General features: G+C 53.7%; 1 protein-coding gene and 1 long non-coding RNA gene across 2 annotated transcripts in view; both read right to left on the bottom strand.

The window, feature by feature from the left end:
- Positions 1-508: 508 nt before the first annotated feature.
- Positions 509-16,183, bottom strand: part of LOC135405712 (uncharacterized) — a 958,894-nt gene continuing 943,219 nt past the window's right edge. The window contains exon 2 of the long non-coding RNA XR_010425970.1: positions 509-4,867. This is a non-coding gene — a long non-coding RNA (uncharacterized LOC135405712). The remainder of the gene's footprint in view (positions 4,868-16,183) is intronic.
- Positions 8,888-12,150, bottom strand: LOC135406350 (serine/threonine-protein kinase pim-1-like). Its single transcript, XM_064640757.1, has 6 exons — positions 11,341-12,150; positions 11,206-11,256; positions 10,634-11,000; positions 9,817-9,993; positions 9,395-9,548; positions 8,888-9,200 (listed from the first exon to the last, which is right to left on the bottom strand). Exons 1-5 carry the CDS (start codon positions 12,148-12,150, stop codon positions 9,442-9,444), a joined length of 1,512 nt encoding a protein of 503 aa, XP_064496827.1. The 3' UTR covers positions 8,888-9,200; positions 9,395-9,441.

The raw sequence follows: 16,183 nt of genomic DNA on the forward strand, positions 1-16,183 counted from the left end.
AGGCTGAGCTCAGTAATGCACCTCATCGTTCCTACCAAGAGTGCCTGGAGTGAGTAGAAAAGTCCCTGCCCAGCTCCCTCATCTGTTCCCCTCAGCCAGGCCCGCACGGCAGCGGGGGAGCCCCGGTCGCAGCCAAGGGTTGGAGAACCCCTCCCGGGCACGGGGAATCCCACCCAGGGCGTCCACTCCTAGGGGAGGGCTCCATCTCTGCTGGGAGGGGCTCCAGCTTTTCTGGCCTTGCAGAAACAAGCTCACAGAGCTACGAGTGTGCAAAACCATCTGGCTCCCTTCTCCTCCTGGGTTCCACCCACAGCCTGGCCAGGGCTTAAGGGGAAAACCAAGGCAGTCAACCTGCCCCATGTCCTGCCAAACAAGGCCACACATCCACTGCCAGGGCCTTGACCACTCTCTAAAGACAGAAAGATAAAGATCACATTTTGCTCACAATCAGACATAAGACTAATGAACACATACAAATATCATTCACTAATGAGCTGAGACTCACAGATCTCACTAATAAGCACATTTATTTTGTTCATGGGCAGATACAGGGGTAGTCTTTGCACACAGTACATCTTTGACCAACAAACATACACAGTTTTAGCTAAGGAGCAAATACATGGATAAATAGACCAGTAGGTTGGAAGGTTCATCTAGAGCTCAGCTTTGGCTCAGGGGCTGTTGTTCAGCCTCAGCACTTCAGGGACAGCAGACAGGGCTTTATATCACACACACACAGTTTCTATATTCCTTAGATATTCTCCCTTACTTTGCTTTACATAGTCACACCCCCTATTGCAAGTCCTTAGTTGGTCCTTTGGGGTCTTCTTCAGGGGTCTCTGGTGGGGGTTTTTTGGCATGTGGTGCCCCCCAAAGTTGAGGTGTCCACTTCTTGACCTCGGTTCTGAGCAGACACAGTGTCATTACCTTTCACCACAAAGACTGTAACGTTTGGGTTTGATCTTCTCTGGGTGCACAGAGCTCAGCTTCCATCCTGTTTGCTTAGTTACATCCCCGATCGAATTCTCTAGGACCTCTCCAAGATTATGGTTTGCCTTCTTTGGCCATAGAGAAATGTTGGGAGCAGTGTTCTATGTCCCACATCAAATCCCTCCTTTTCTTCAGACTAAGCTCCTGAAGGGATGGAGTGTCTTAGGAGCTTTATTTCATTTTACAGCTCGAGGCATTAGAACAGCTACAGCACTGAATTCTGATGCAAGCTGAAATACAAATGCTCTTCCAGCTTTGGGGCAACCCTTCACAGGTGTTATTTCCACACAGCCAACACCACCCTGTTCCATTGGGGACCGGCCAAGGATCAGTCATTTCCCCAGCAGGAAGGGTTTGAGGACATTGGCTGTGATTTCCCACAAACGTGCCCCTTTCATTAACACAATCCAGTTCTTCTGTCCCTTCAGTGGGGGTCACAGCTTTGGACACAGGCAGGATTGTCAGAGATGGGGGGGTACTTGCACACTAACTGCTGGGTCTACTTTTTGGGGAACACAAGTGCTCACCCAGTGACCAGGAATCATTTCTGCCAGAATAGGGGAGGCAGAAATGGTGAATGGCTTCTTGTCTTTTCAGGGAAATGAGTGCACACCCAACAATCCCTTGGAGGTAACACTTGGGTCACATTTGATACTAAAAGGAGATGTAAATTTTGCTCCCAAGTCAAGACCCAATTAACTATTGTCAGGAGAGCAAAACAAGACTAAAGCATTTTGTTTCTTCTCAGACAACCTCTCAATTACCCAAGGGGCTCTGGCCTTTGGAATTCTGGAATAATGCATCCCTGATTTGACTTCTTGTACCACTTCTACAATCAAGTGGGAACCTCTGTCTGATGACATTCCCAAATGTACCTCGAATCCAGGGATTCTTGGATTCAACAGTATTCCACTCACTTCCCCAGCCCAGTTGGTGTCACAAGGGAAAAACCTCTGGCCACTCAGAGAAGGTATCCCCCAAGACTAGGAGATCTTTACACCCCCCTTTTCTGGGCAATTCAGTGAAACCCATCTGCCAACATTCACCTGGAACATTTCCACACTGTACATCACCTATTCCCACTGCATTGGCAGGGGTTGGATCATTTCTCTCACACACCACACTGCTGACTCACTGCTTGTACAACTGGGTCAGTTTTGCACCCCTAACCCACCTGTGCAAATGTTACAGTACAGAGACAAATACAAACACAAAACAATGATCAGTGGATAAAACAAAGCCAGACACCAAATCGTGGAATACCAAATAACCCACCCAAAGTGCTGGAAGATCCACACATCTTACATGAGCAGGATTCCCCAAAAGAATGCCTTATTATCCAATGGGATCTTCCCCACATCCCAGACTGGGCCTGGGATCTGTGCTCTTCTCCAGGAAAGTCCTGGGGCCGGCGTGAAGATCCAGAGATCCCTCGGATCCGCGGGAGATCAGGCACAGGGTCCCATCTGGGGGCCAGAAATGATCCCCACAAGCAGCAGAACCCAAGCCCTTCACCCCAGTTGGGGTGTTAAGAAGCAGGCATTCTTTAGGGCAGCGTGCTGGACACCTGCAGGAGAGTTCTTCTAATCCAGCCTGCTCAGGGACACAGGCAGGGCTTGGGATTACACACACTGATTCCAGAGGCATTGGATATTCTCCCTTACTGAACACATGTCCATTACTTTGCTTTACACAGTCACATCCCTTATTGCAAGTACCTATTTGGTCATTTGGGGTCTTCTCTGGGGGTCTCTGGTGGGTTTTTTGGCATCTGGTGCCCCCCCAAAGTCAGGTGTCCCCTTCTTGACCTCAGTTCTCAGCATCATTGGTTTTCCCCACAGAGACCATCATGTTTGGTTTGATCTTCTCTGGGTCCCCAGAGCTCAGCTCACATCCTGTTTGCTTGAGTTCCAGCCCTGATCCAATTCTCCAGGACTTCTCTAAGATTCTATTGTTCCTTATTTGGCCAGAGCAGAATACTGGGAGCAATGTTCTACTTCTCCCAAACCAAGGCTCCCCCTGCCCCATCTGCTGCCAAACAAGGCCAGACATCGACTGCCATGGCCTTGACCACTCTCCAGATACAGAAGGATAAAGATCACATTTTGCTCACAATCAGACATATTTCATTAATGAACAGGTACAAACAGGATTCACTAATGAGCCCAGACTAACAGATCTGACTAATAAGCACACCTGTCTGTTCAGGAGCAGATACACAGGTGGAGTCCCATCACACCACATTTGTACCAACAAATAGACCCAGTTTTAGCTGATGAGCAGATACATGGAGACACAGCCCATTAGGTTGGGAGGTTCATCTAGAGCTCAGCTTTGGCTCAGGGGCTGTTGTTCAGTCTCAGCACTTCAGGGACAGCCAGACAGGGCTTTACATTACACACACAGTTTACAGATTCATTACAGAGTCTTGCTTACTTAATACAGACACTTTTAGACAACACTTGGATCACATTTGGCACTAAAAAGAGATGTAAATTTTCCTCCCATGTCAACAGTGTTTGAACTGTGTTCAGAAGAGCAAAACAAGAGTGAAGCATTTTGTTTCTACAATAAGTGGGAACCTCTGTCTGATGACATTCCCAAAGGCATCCCAAATACAGGGAGGATTGCATTGAACAGGATTGCAGTCTCTTTCCAAACCTTCTTAGTACAACAAGGAAAAGCCTCTGGCCACCCAGAGAAGGTATCCCCCAAGACTAGGAGATCTTTACACCCCCCTTTTCTGGGCAATTCAGTCAAATCCATCTGCCAACATTCTCCTGGAACATTTCTACACTTTACATCACCTATTCCCACTGCATTGGCAGGGGTTGGATCATTTCTCTCACACACCACACTGCTGACTCACTGCTTGTACAATTGGGGGCAGTTTTGAACTTATAACCCACTTGTGCAAATGTTTCAATGATTTGCTTCACTCCAAGGAATACCCTCATGTTCCCCATCCACCAGGTCACACCAGACTGGTTCAGGGACTATTATTTGCCCACCTGGGGTAACTGCCCAGCCTCCTGGAGCCAATTTTGCTCCTAAGGTTTCAATGAGCTGACAATCCTTAGCACTAGACTCATTTTTTTCTACTGGGAGAGGTATCTCTGTCAGGGTTAGTAAAGACAAAACTTTACTCTCTAAAGTGCCTTTTTCTGCAGCCTCTTTGGCAGAATTATGGGCCAAATGATTCCCCAGTTCTGCTTTGGTCTCCCCCTCTTGGTGCACTCTGCAGTGCAGGACAGCAGCCTCTGTTGGTTTCTGGAGATCTTCAAGCAAGTCCAAGGATTAACTTGTTCTCCTTGACTCAATCCCAAAGCTGGAGTGAGCACAGTTGGTTCTGCTTTCTGGGCTGAGGCACTGCAGAGGAGTGCCCCCAGTTCCATGACCTGCTGGGGGAGTTCCTGTGCATCCAGAGAATTGTTTTCCACGCTGGACAAAGCTGCCCCCACTGGGAAACAATTCCCAACCAGGACTTTCCCAGGAGCTGTCTCCTAAGTCAGCTGTGCCCCAATACACTTCTCCTCTAGTCTGGAAGCAATCCCGCTCTGGGCTTCCTTTGCTGGGGCTGGGGCAGTTGACAGGTTGCTTCTTTCCTTCCTGGCCCAGCCTCCATTGTCCTTGGAGAATTCCAAAGCCCAGGGAGGCTCCTGGGGTCTGGACTACTTGCACTTTGTGTTTGGGACACCCCATATCCACCCAGTCCAAGGAAATTCCATAGTGTCTGATCCCAACATTGCTGCTCAGCATCAGTGGCTATCAAAATATCCACACACTGGAACAAGGCTCCAAGAGGGTTTTGACTTTTCCATTCCTCCAGTTCCTTTGCCAATTGAGTTCCAAATATTGGGGGGATATTTTTAAACCCCTGTGAGAGGACCACCAAAGTCAGCTGGGTTTTCCTCCCTGTCTTTGGATTTTCCCATTTGAAAGCAAAAAGCTCTTGACTTTCACAACTCAAAGGGAGACAGAAAAAGGCAGCTTTCAAATCTAATACTGTGAAACATTAAACTTTCATTTAGGGGAGTTAGCAAAGTGTAAGGATTTGCTACAACTGCTTGTATATCTTCTACTCTATCATTTATAGCTCTGAGGTCTTGGACTAACTGGGATAGCCTTCCATTTGCCTGCTTGACTGGCAAAATTGGAGCATTCCATTTAGATTCACATTCTTTTAACAAGCAAAATTTCATCAATTTTTCTACAGAGAGTGAGAATCCCTCACAACTTTCCATTTTCAAAGGCTATTGCTTTGGCCTGACCAACCCTGCTCCAGGTTTCACTGGAATTCTCACAGTTCTGCTCTTTTGGATCATGGGGGCACCTCTCCAGCCCATCCTATTGGAATCACTGCATCCCCAAGTGACGTTGGCAGATGGATTAGTTCTGCTTTTGGAGACTCTCATGCAAAACTAGAATCTTCCACAGAATTAGGCTCTGCAATAATAACCTATATTTTACCATTTTTCAATTGGATTGTGGCATTTAATTTTGCCAAGAGATCTCTCCCAGGCAGAGGCTTTGGGGAATTGGGGAAATACAAACACTGGGGAGCCAACCACTGTTTTCCCAATTTCAAATCCACAGCATTAAAAATGGCCCAGTTTCCCAATTCCCTGGCACACCAGACAATTGTTCCAGAATTGTGACTTGAGTTTCATTTTCCCTTATTTAACACAGGAACAAGTTCCCACAGCCACAACCAATTGTCCTTAGCTTGGCTGGAACCAGATGTTCTGATGGGGAAGAATCCTCTGGTGCCCCCTCAGTCGTCTTCAGTGATGCCACGAGAGGGTTGGGAGGGTTCTGAAGTTTCAGTTGTGGACAATCCCATTTCCAGTGTCCATCTTTCTTACAGGATGCACAGGGATTGATCCCAAGTCTCCTGGGGGGATGTTTGAAGCAGGCTGCCCATGCTCTCATCCTCTTCCTCTCCCCGGGGGCACCATTTCCTCAGGGATTTCTTCCAGAACTGCAACTCCTTCCTGCTGAGTTGATTCCCACTGATTCTCCCAACCTCCAACAATGTCCCTAAATTAGATTGATCTTGTCCCTCAGCTTTTTGTCATTCCCTCCTAACCACATCTGAGGACTGCCCCACAAATATGGGGGCCAGTTGAGTCCTTCCCCCCTGTGTTCCAGGATGGATATTAGTATATTTTTGTGCTGTTTCTTCCAGATGATTTAAAAATTCAGTGGGCTATTCCCTGTGATCCTGCTTCATTGCAGAGAATTTTGACGTGTTCATTGCCTTTGGCCTGGCATGTTTCATTGCAGACAACATCCACTGCAGGTATCTATTGAACCTTTCTCTAAAAATAGGGATGTTAGGATCCCATTCAGGATCCACAGTGGGAAAGGGAATGTCCAATGTACCCTGGATATTCCCCACCAAAATCTGCTCTTCCAAAAACCTCTGACTGATTTTAACAACCATTGCTTTCTCCCTACTACCAAACAACACTTCTAACATAGGATCCTTCTAGCCCAGATCCTGGGTTTGAATCATCATTTTTAAGGCTTTTGCCATTTAGTCTGGGTTCTATCACACAGGGGGGCCACTCCCACCCCTCCTTGTTCAGCTCTAGTTCTTCCTGCAGCTGCACTGAAGCTCTCTGCTCTCTCTCTGACACATTCTCTCTCCCTTTTCTTGTGGACATGCTAAATCTGCCTCTTCACATGCCAGTTCCCCTGCAAGATTGGTTTCTGCATCTTGATTTTCTGTTCCCCCACTCAACCTGCCCGTGGGGCCAACCAGAAGATCTGAGTCCTCCTCCTTATCGGGGAGACGATGAGAACAAAGTTCTCCTGTGCTCCACATTGAACAACAAGGCTTTAACCATTTCCCTTGATTTTCCTTTCTGGGCTCACACCAAGGGCTCTGAGGGTGCTGCATTCACACCACAATCCTTCTGCCATTTCACAGGGTTCTGCAAAGTGAAAAACACATCACCAGATATAACCTCCTTCCACTTCTGTTCCCGTTCTGAAACAGCACCAACTGTAACAATGGATTAGAATTCAATGTTCCAGAACAGCCACCCATTGATTACAACACTTCATTAAATTCTCCCTGGGAGCTGCTCCTCTGGGGGGGCTGCCAAACTTCATCCAAAATTGCAAAATGCAACAAAGTGGGGACTTCTTCACAATTCCCCCTTCAGACTGCCCACTCCCCATCTCTAAACAGTAGACCCAAAATGTTACAATACAGAAACAAATAAGAACACAACAATATTGATTGATAAAACAAAGCCAAATACCAACTTCCAAAATACCAAATAACCCACCCAAAGGGCTGGAAGATCCACAGGTCTCAGATGAGCAGGATTCCCAAAATACCAAAGAGCCCACCCAGTGTGCTGAAAGATCCATGTGTTTGACATGGGCAGGATTCCCAAAGAGAATGCCTTATTATCCAGTGGGATCTTACCTGTGTCCCAGACTGGGCTGGGGATCTGTGCTCTTCTCCAGCAAAGTCCTGGTGCTGGCGTGAAGATCCAGTGATCCCTCAGATCTGTGGGAGATCAGGCAGAGGTGTCCTGTCTGGGGGGCCAAAAATTACACCCAAAAGCAGCAGAAACAAACTTCTTAACCCCAATTTGGAGATGTTAAAAAGGGCATTCTTCTTTGTTCAGCATGCTGGAGGTTCAGAGGAGAGTTCCTCTAATCCAGTGTGCCAAATGACAGACAGGGCTTTTTATTACACACACTCTTTACATGTGCATTTGGTAGCCTTGCTTACTTAATACATATTCATTACTCTGCTTTACATAGTCACACCCCTGTTGGAAGTCCTTTTCTGGTCCTTCCGGGCCTTCTCTGTCACAGCACCACTGTGTTTCTTTTATCTGGGTACACAGGGCTTAGTTTACATCCTGCTGGTTTGGGACATCCCTTATCTAATTCTCTAGGACTTCTCCAGGATGACATTGTTCCTCATTTGGGCACTCCAGGGTACTGGGAGTAGAGTTTCTATTTCTTCTATCAGTGGTTTGATGGAGACCATGATGAGCTGGGAACTCGTTGCAGGGAAAAGAGGGAGGAGTTGGGAAGTAACAGGCAGGTGGGGGAGAGAACTGTTCAGAGAACAGCTGAGATACAGCTCGAGCAAGCTGAAAACTAAACTGTCATTTGGGGTCATCCCAGATCGACTGGATTTCAGAAATTACTCAACACAGGTGCCACCTCCTCCAGCCAAGCCCAGGAGATCAACCTCCTCAGCAGCTGCAAGAGCGGGATGTTCATGTGCCTGCTGCCATCTCCCCAAAGCCATTATCCCACTCCTGCTGACAAGATGGGCAAGATGAGCATCTACCTCACAAGATCTGCTGCTGGAAGAAGAGCGTGTCCCAAAGGATGTCCTCAGCCTTCTCAGAGGGGACGTCAGATCCTCTCCAGGGATGGTCCCAGCCCTTCCCAATCCAGACTGGGCACCAGCTCCAACTCTTCCCTCGAAAACAAACAACAAATTCATGACAAGAGATTACAAACAAAAAGTGGAAACAAGACAAAAAGGTAAAATGTTAACATTCTGTCAGGGTTCTGAGGAAGGCCCAACCCCTCCAGGCCAAAGAAAAACCCCACCTCCTCCAGCTCAGGAAAACCCAGGCCTTCTCCCTGCCCTGCTGCACTGGCCCAAAGAAAGGCTCCTAAGCCAAGGCAGCCCAAGCCTTTCCTGGCCTGCAGCCCAAAGCAGCTGGTGTTCTGCAGCCCCACCTTTGCTCCCCCCACGGGGGTTTGTTTTTGGCAGGCTGGCTGTCCCTGCCCCAGCCCCGCCCAGCAAAGGGGCAGTGGCAGAGGCTGGGGGCAGAGCCGGGCTCCCATTTCACACCCAGCCCAGAGCCCAGCCCACCCTCCTGCCAAGAAGCAGCTTGGCAGCCGGCTGAAGAATTCATCGGGTTCCCGCCAGCAAAGGGGGAACCTTCGGTGCCCAGCCAGGCTGAGCAATGCCCGGGAGCACCCCCTGGGTGTGGACTCATCTGCAAACGGCGTGTGGAGCACGGCTTGGAGGAAGGGGCCAGAATCAAAGCCCATCATCTTCAGCTCGCCGGTGTCCAGGTCAACAACAAAGAGCTTGTCATCCCTGACGTGGTCCTCGATGTCTCCAGCAGCAGCCCCACCCGGCACAGCTTCTCCAGAGGCCCCTTCTCCTTCCCTGGGGGCCAGACCAGGCTGTCAGTGTTCTGCCGAGGGCCCAGCTGTCTGTGAAGCAGGATGAGCAAAACCAGGTTGGATGGTGGCCACCAGCACTTGGGAGACTGGGTCTGCAGCCCAGCTCCAGCACAAAGAGGTGCATGTTCCCATGTGATGATCCCCCCTCAGTGCTACAGGCACGACAAAAAAATCTGGTTTTCTTTACTTCTTATTGCCAAGAGATGTGTGGAGGTGTTACCTGCCAGGCCCCCGGATCAAAGTGAGCACGTGGATCTCTCCTGTCTTCTAGAGCAGGTGAATGCCCTGCACCCAAGGATGGCACAATAGGTCTTCCAATGATGGCCTGTCCGAGGGGCGGATGGACAAACACCACCTGATAAGGTGCTGGCAGCCTGGGGGGAAAATCGCCGGTCAGTTGGAGAAGGATCCTGTCCCCTTTGTCCCACTGTCCACGTGCCCAGGCTGTGCTGGCTGTGCTCAGAGCTGTGCCCAAACTTCTCCATTGATTCTCCCTTTTGGAGGAGAGCAGGATGGCAGGACACAGGCCACCTCCTCCAGCCACCCATGGGACACAAACAGCTTCAAGAGCGGCGTCCTCGTGAGCCCGCTGCCCTCGCCCAACACCGTTATTCCCCCCGTGCCACAAAGATTGGTATCCACCTCGAGAGACCCGTGGTGGGAAGGGGAGCTGGTCCCAGATGGTGTTGGTGCCTCTGCAGAACGGGTGCTTCCCGCAGACCATCTGGTAGAGCAGGATGCCCAGGGACCAGATCGTGGCCGCCTCGCCGCGGTAGCGTTTGAAGCAGATCCACTCTGGCGGGCTGTATGACGGTGTTCCTACGGAATACAGACGCAGTTCATCAGGTGGATGCTGCCTGCTCCCAGAGCCTCACCCCAGCATCCCTGGCAATGTGGGGCCTGCCCCAGTGGCACACGCTGTGCCCCACTGCCTTCTCACTGGCCCCTGACTCTTGGTTACAAACTTGGGGTTGGAGAAGAAGCCACTGGTGTCCAAGAGGGCAGCAGAAGCCCTGGCAAGGCCCAACCATTACACGCAAGGGAAAAACCCAGCCAGTGGTGAGGAAAAGCCGTGCCTTCTCCCCGCCCCACTGCACTGCCCCCAACAATTCATCATAAGCCAAGGCAAACAAGGCGAGTGGAGCAGCCCAAGCCCTACCTTGCCTGCACACCAAGCCAGCTGGTGCACAGTTCTGACCCCCTTCTCTGCTACCCTCATGGGGGTTTTGGTCAGGCTGGCTCCCCCCTGCCCCACACCCAGCCCAGGACAGGGTGGGTGGCACAGGCTGTCAGCAAGGCCAGGGCCCGTCTCACAATCACCCCCCAGCCCCATCCAAAAGCAACTTGGCTGAAGAACTAATCCTTTTCCCCCTCAGCAAAAGGGGCAATCTCCGGTGCCACACCCGGGCATGGCCATGCGGTGCCCGGCACCAGGAGCATCCCCCGGCTGTGGGCTCACCTGCAAACTGGGTGTAGACCGTGTCCTGAAGGAAGGTGGCACATCCAAAGTCAAGGAGCTTCGCCTCGCCGGTGGCCAGGTTGAGGAGGATGTTCTGGGGCTTGATGTCCCGGTGCAGGACGCCGCAGCTGGTGCAGTGCCGCACGGCCTTCAGCACCTGGCGGAACAGCCCCCACGCCATCTCCTCCGGCAGGAACCTCCACGCCGTGATTACGCGAGAGAGGTCCCGAGAGCGCTCCGGACGCTCCATCACCAACAAGAAACTGTTGGGGAGCTCGAACCACTCCAGGAGCTGGATGACACCACGAAAGCCATTGGACACCTTGTCCAGCAGCACGATCTCCAGGGGTGCCAGGGTGCCGTCGGGCTGCGGGGGGACCACGGGGTCGTCAGTGGGGCTGATGCCGTGCCTGTCTGCCTGCTACCCCTCCGCCAGCCCTGGATGCTCCCCGTCCCCCACCGACCCCACGGCCACTCTCCCTCCAGGTGTCCCGGCGGCTTCCACCCTCCCGGGCCTCGGCTCGTCCCCGCCCGTCCCGCCCCGCTTTCTGCCGCTGGCCCCGCTCGCTCACCAGCTCGCCCCAGCGCCGGATGAGATCCCGGGGCACGGCTTTGATGGCCACCTGCAAGCCGAGGGGAAGGGCGGGTTGAGCTCGCCGCCCGTCCCGCTCTCCTCCTCCTCCTCCTCCTCCTCCTCCTGCACTCACCGGGGCTCCGTCCGCCAGGCGGGTCCCCGCGTAGACGCGGCCGAAGCCGCCGCTGCCCAGCAGCGAACCCAGCCGGTAGCGCTTCTGCAGGGGCCCCTTCGCCTTCCGCGCGGGCGAGACGTGGCCGTCAGCGTTCGGGCCGGGGCCCGGCACGGCCCCCGAGCGCCCCTCGAGCGGCCCGGGCCGGGCTTCCCCACCCGCAGCGGGCAGCGGCGGCGGAGCTCTGCCCGGGGAACCCGCCGAGGAGGCGGCAGCGGCCGCGGCGCCCGCGTCCCCCGCCGGCCCCGGCAGGCGCCGGGCTCGAGCCGGGCGGAGCCAAGGGGCGGCGAGGCCGAGCCCGCCCCACTGCCCGTCCCACAGCCCGCCCCAAAACCCGCCCCAAAACCCGCCCCACAGCCCGTCCCACAGCCCGTCCCTCAGCCCGCCCCAAAACCCGCCCCACTGCCCGTCCCACAGCCCGCCCCAAAACCCGCCCCAAAACCCGCCCCACAGCCCGCCCCACAGCCCATCCCACAGCCCGCCCCACAGCCCGCCCCACAGCCCATCCCACAGCCCGTCCCACAGCCCGCCCCTCAGCCCGTCCCACAGCCCGTCCACCAGCCCGCCCCAAAACCCGCCCCACAGCCCGCCCCACAGCCCGCCCCAAAACCCGCCCCACAGCCCGCCCCACAGCCCGCCCCACAGGAGCGCCCAGCAGCGCCACAACCGGCGCGCCGGGAGCCGGGCGAGGGCGGGACCGCGCCGGGCCGCCCAGGGCCGGGGATGGGGATGGGGCGGCCCCGCCCGGCAGAGGGGAACGGCCGGGGCCATGGCCCGGGCCGGCAAGGGGAGGGGGGACCGGGACCGGGACAGGGACACCAGGACAGGGGCACCGGGACAGGGACACCGGGAGAGGGACACCGGGACAGGGACACCGGGACAGGGACACCGGGACTGGGACACTGGCACAAGGACACCGGGACAGGGACACCGGGACAGGGACACTGGGAGAGGAGGAAGAAGAGCAAGAGCAGGAGAAAGACCGAGAGCTCGTCTCTAGAGTCGCTGCTGCTGCCGCCGCTGCTGCTGCCGAAGCGCCGGGGCCGTTGGTCAGTTCGTCGGTTCGTCCGTTTGTCCAGTTGTCCGTTCCCCGTTGGCCCCCGCGCGCCCCGGGGGCAGCCCCGGCTGGAGTCACGGAGCTCCCCTTCCTCCCGCACCCATGCCGAGACCACGGGCTTTTTTAGCTGCTTCACTTTATTTTGACTTCTTTGCTGGCAATCTTGCAACTTCCCGCCGCTGCTCGGACCCCATCCCGCCCGCTCGGCCCGCGCTGCTGTCGCTTCCTCCCAGGCCAGCCGGGGTCTGGACTTGCCCCTGAAGTTTGGGAAGGGGTTTGCTCAGTGAGGAGCCCCGGCACGTCCGGCCAGCGCCAGGCAGAGCCAGCCCCGGGGAGGGCAGAGCAGGACGATCGGCAGGGGAAATGCAGCCCTTTGGGGTCAGCGCTGCTCCCCGACCACACCAGGGCTGTTCCTGTTTTCCTGCCCGCTTAGAGGGGAAAACCGGCGACTGCAGAGAGGATTAAAAAGAAGAGAATAAGAAGACTATTCTTGCTGCCATTTGGATGCCAGTCCATCCTAATAAATGCAGGCTTAATTTGGAATGGACACGATGTAGCAGCTTTTTCAGCACCCAATATTTAACAGCTCCCTTCAGGGGACAGTGGAAAAAGGGGGGGAGAACGGGAGAAAAGGGGGGGCTGGGACCTCCAAACTGAGCAGGGAAGGGGCTGAGACTCTGAAACCGAGCAGGGTAGAGGGGAAGAAACAGCCCCAAACCGAGCCAGGGAGGGAGCTGAGGACTGTGAGGATGATGAGAAAGGGGTGGGAGAGGGGAGAAAAGGGGTGTTGGACAGTGGGCAGAGGGACAGAGGGAGGGGGGTTCCCATATGGGTCCCCCCTGTCCCCCATCAGTTGGGCCCTGGAGCGGTTCCCTGGGGCTCTGGGAGGGGGCAGATCCGCACTGGGAATGTCCACTGCTTCTGTAACCCTTTCTGTGCTTGCTCTGGTCACGATTCTCCACAGGTGCCCAACCCTGGGGGCTGATGGGGGGACTCCCCCCACCCAGCAGCTGGTGCTGCAGCAGCTGTGGGGCAGAGGGGGCTGGGAAAGGGGGGTCCGGGGTGGCCCCCTGAGCTCCCAACCTGCTGTGGGGACAGAGGGCTGCTGGGGGAGCACCCCCTGACCTGTGTCCCTGCACACACAGGGCTGTTCCAGTTCCTGGGAAATTAGCTCATCCATATTCATTGCACATTTTTACATCTTCCCGAGCTACCCCAGAGTGGGCGGTGTTCCATGGAAATCTCGGGACGCGCCTTCTGGCGCCTGCGCACTTCTCTCTGGTGCTCCTCTCGGGTGGTCGCAGGGGATGAAGGCTCAAAGTCTTCCTCTCCCGCTCGCCCGATGCCTGGGCGAGACCGCCCGCTGATTGACTGTGGGGGTCTCTCTGGAGGCGGGGAGCGCACAGAGCGCCATGTTGGCTGTGGGGAAGTGATGGAGGAGGCGGCGGCGGGTGCACTGCACTGTGAGTGGAAAGGCTGGAGAGCTCGGGAGGGTTTAGCGGAGGGGTTCGGGGGTTCCCGAGGGGCAGAGCGCGGGGCCTTGGAGCCCTCTTGGGGGCTGCGGGGCTCGGGGGCTTTTCCAACGCCCTGGCTGCACTGCGCAGGCGCGCCGGCGGAGAGCTCATGAAAGAACTACAACTCCCATGAGGCCCCGCGTCACGTGCTGGACCCGCCATTTCTTGTCGGGCCACAGCGCCCCTGCCGGCCCGGCGGACCGACCTCAGGGAAAGGGGATCCTGATGCCCGCCCTGAACCCCAGAGACCGCAAAACTCAGCACACAGAGATCCTACAGGGAGGGTTCAGCAGTGGGGTTCAGGGGGTCCCCCAGCCCCCAGGGGAGGGGGCCTGGTGGTGCCCCCCACAGTCCAGGGTCGAGATGTACCACATCCGGGTATGGGGATCCCAGTGTCCCCAGTACAACCCAGTGACCTCCCAGTGACTCTCAGTACGGCCCAGTAACCCCCTCAGTGACCACCCAGTGCATCCCAGTGACCTCCCACTGCCTCCCAGTGTGGCCCAATGATCCTCCAGTGAGCACCCAGTAACCCCCGGTGTGGCCCAGTAACCTCCCAGTGTCCCCCCGTGTGTCCTGGTAATCCCCCAGGAACTCCTCAGTCATCTGCCAGTGTCCCCCAGTGTGCCCCAGTTCACCTCCAGTCCCTCCCAGTGTCCCCCAGTGTGCCCCAGTTCACCTCCAGTCCCTCCCAGTGTCCCCCAGTGTGCCCCAGTTCCCCCCCAGTCCCTCCCAGTGCCCCCTGGTTCCCCCCAGTGTGTCCCAGTATCCCCCAGTAATGACCCAGTGCCCCGCAAAGCCCTCCAACTGTCCCCAACATGTCCCCAAATGCCCCCAAATTGCTACTAGGCAACCCACTTTTATGCTTAAAGTTTGAATCTCTCCTATGTGCCAACCTGTCAACACTAATTTTTAAACTTTCCTACACATTGGAGGGGAAATGTTTAAAAAATACATCTTTTTTTCCACCGCCAGCTGAGTCCTGAATATTTCATGTCACTAGGGACAGTTTCACAAAGGTGCAGAAGGAGGGTTTGATGTCCAATTGAAGAGCTGAGTTCAAGGACTGTGGATGCATTTTTGTGGTGCTGGTTGAGCAGCCTGGGTCCATGAGAGTGATGTCAGACAAAATCACTTTGCTCCTGCAGGATTCTGTGTGTGGAATGTGTCAAACGTGGTGGTTCTGGCAGGATAAGAAGCTTTGCCTTCATTGCTGTGTCTAAAATGGGGTCTGGGGCTTGTGTAAACTTCAGTGAAATCCCAAGTGAATCCCTCAGGCTCCATGAAACCATCCCACCTTCACCCTGCTGGAGTCTGTCCGGGTGCTCTGGTGCTGTGGCACGGTGTCATCCAGGGAGAATTGGAGCAAGAAGGAACTGGGTACAAGGCAGGTTTACAAAGAGTTTTACAAAACTGCCCCCCCTCCACAAAACCTCAGAAAATAAGTTTGTCATGTGTTACCAGAAGAATCACTGCAAACACCCTTTGTGCCACTCTGTGAACACCAAAATCATGGAATTGCCTGGACTTGGACCGTGAGTAAATCAGAGATTGTCTGTAGGAATCCCCAAATTAGAAGAAAATGCAGATCACTCCTCTGTGGTGAAATGTCCTGTGAGCAGGACTGAAATGTGCTGCACACACACGTGTTAGAGCACATCCTGGAAATGTGGGAGATTGGAAAACCGATTTCAGATTTAATAACATTTCAGTTTTAACAGCTCATTTAAAACTTGAATAACTGTGTAAATCCAAGGAGTTTCCCTTAAAAAATTAATTAAAATGTTGATTTTCTAGAGTTTTTGTAGTTCTGTCTTATCTGGGTTTTGTAGAGGACTCAGATGTGAATATTCAATCTGCTGCCTGTGACAATGCCTGACTTCACTTACAATATTTTTAATAGTTATATACTGTTTAATGTCATTCTCATACCTGTGATCTTAGACTTGTGTGATTCTGCTGTTGTTTGTAACAGAGAATTTCCTTTGATTCACTGTGAGAGCTCTCCATGGAATAATGAATAGTAGTAATAATATTAATCATTTATAGAGGGCTTTATATGTTTGAAATACAGGATAATCTTTAAATGAGCTCAGCTTTGCTCTCAGATATGTGAGTGAACTCTTCATTGATTTGAAAAAAATTATGACCTGACATGCAATTTGTTTTTATTTTCTAATCTTAGTAGGTATTTTGGAAAGGGTTTCTTTATTTTTGTAGGGCAGAATATTGT

This window comes from Pseudopipra pipra, chromosome W (genome assembly GCF_036250125.1).
Source record: "Pseudopipra pipra isolate bDixPip1 chromosome W, bDixPip1.hap1, whole genome shotgun sequence".
NCBI lineage: Eukaryota > Metazoa > Chordata > Aves > Passeriformes > Pipridae > Pseudopipra > Pseudopipra pipra.

Coding starts and splice junctions, on each gene's coding strand:
- LOC135406350 (XM_064640757.1), bottom strand. CDS start 12,150: ATGGCCCCGGCCGTTCCCCTCTGCCGGGCGGGGCCGCCCCATCCCCAT. Junction 11,257..11,340: donor GCCTGGCGGACGGAGCCCCG/GTGAGTGCAGGA, acceptor CTCGGCTTGCAG/GTGGCCATCAAAGCCGTGCC. Junction 9,994..10,633: donor GGTCTACACCCAGTTTGCAG/GTGAGCCCACAG, acceptor TGTATTCCGTAG/GAACACCGTCATACAGCCCG.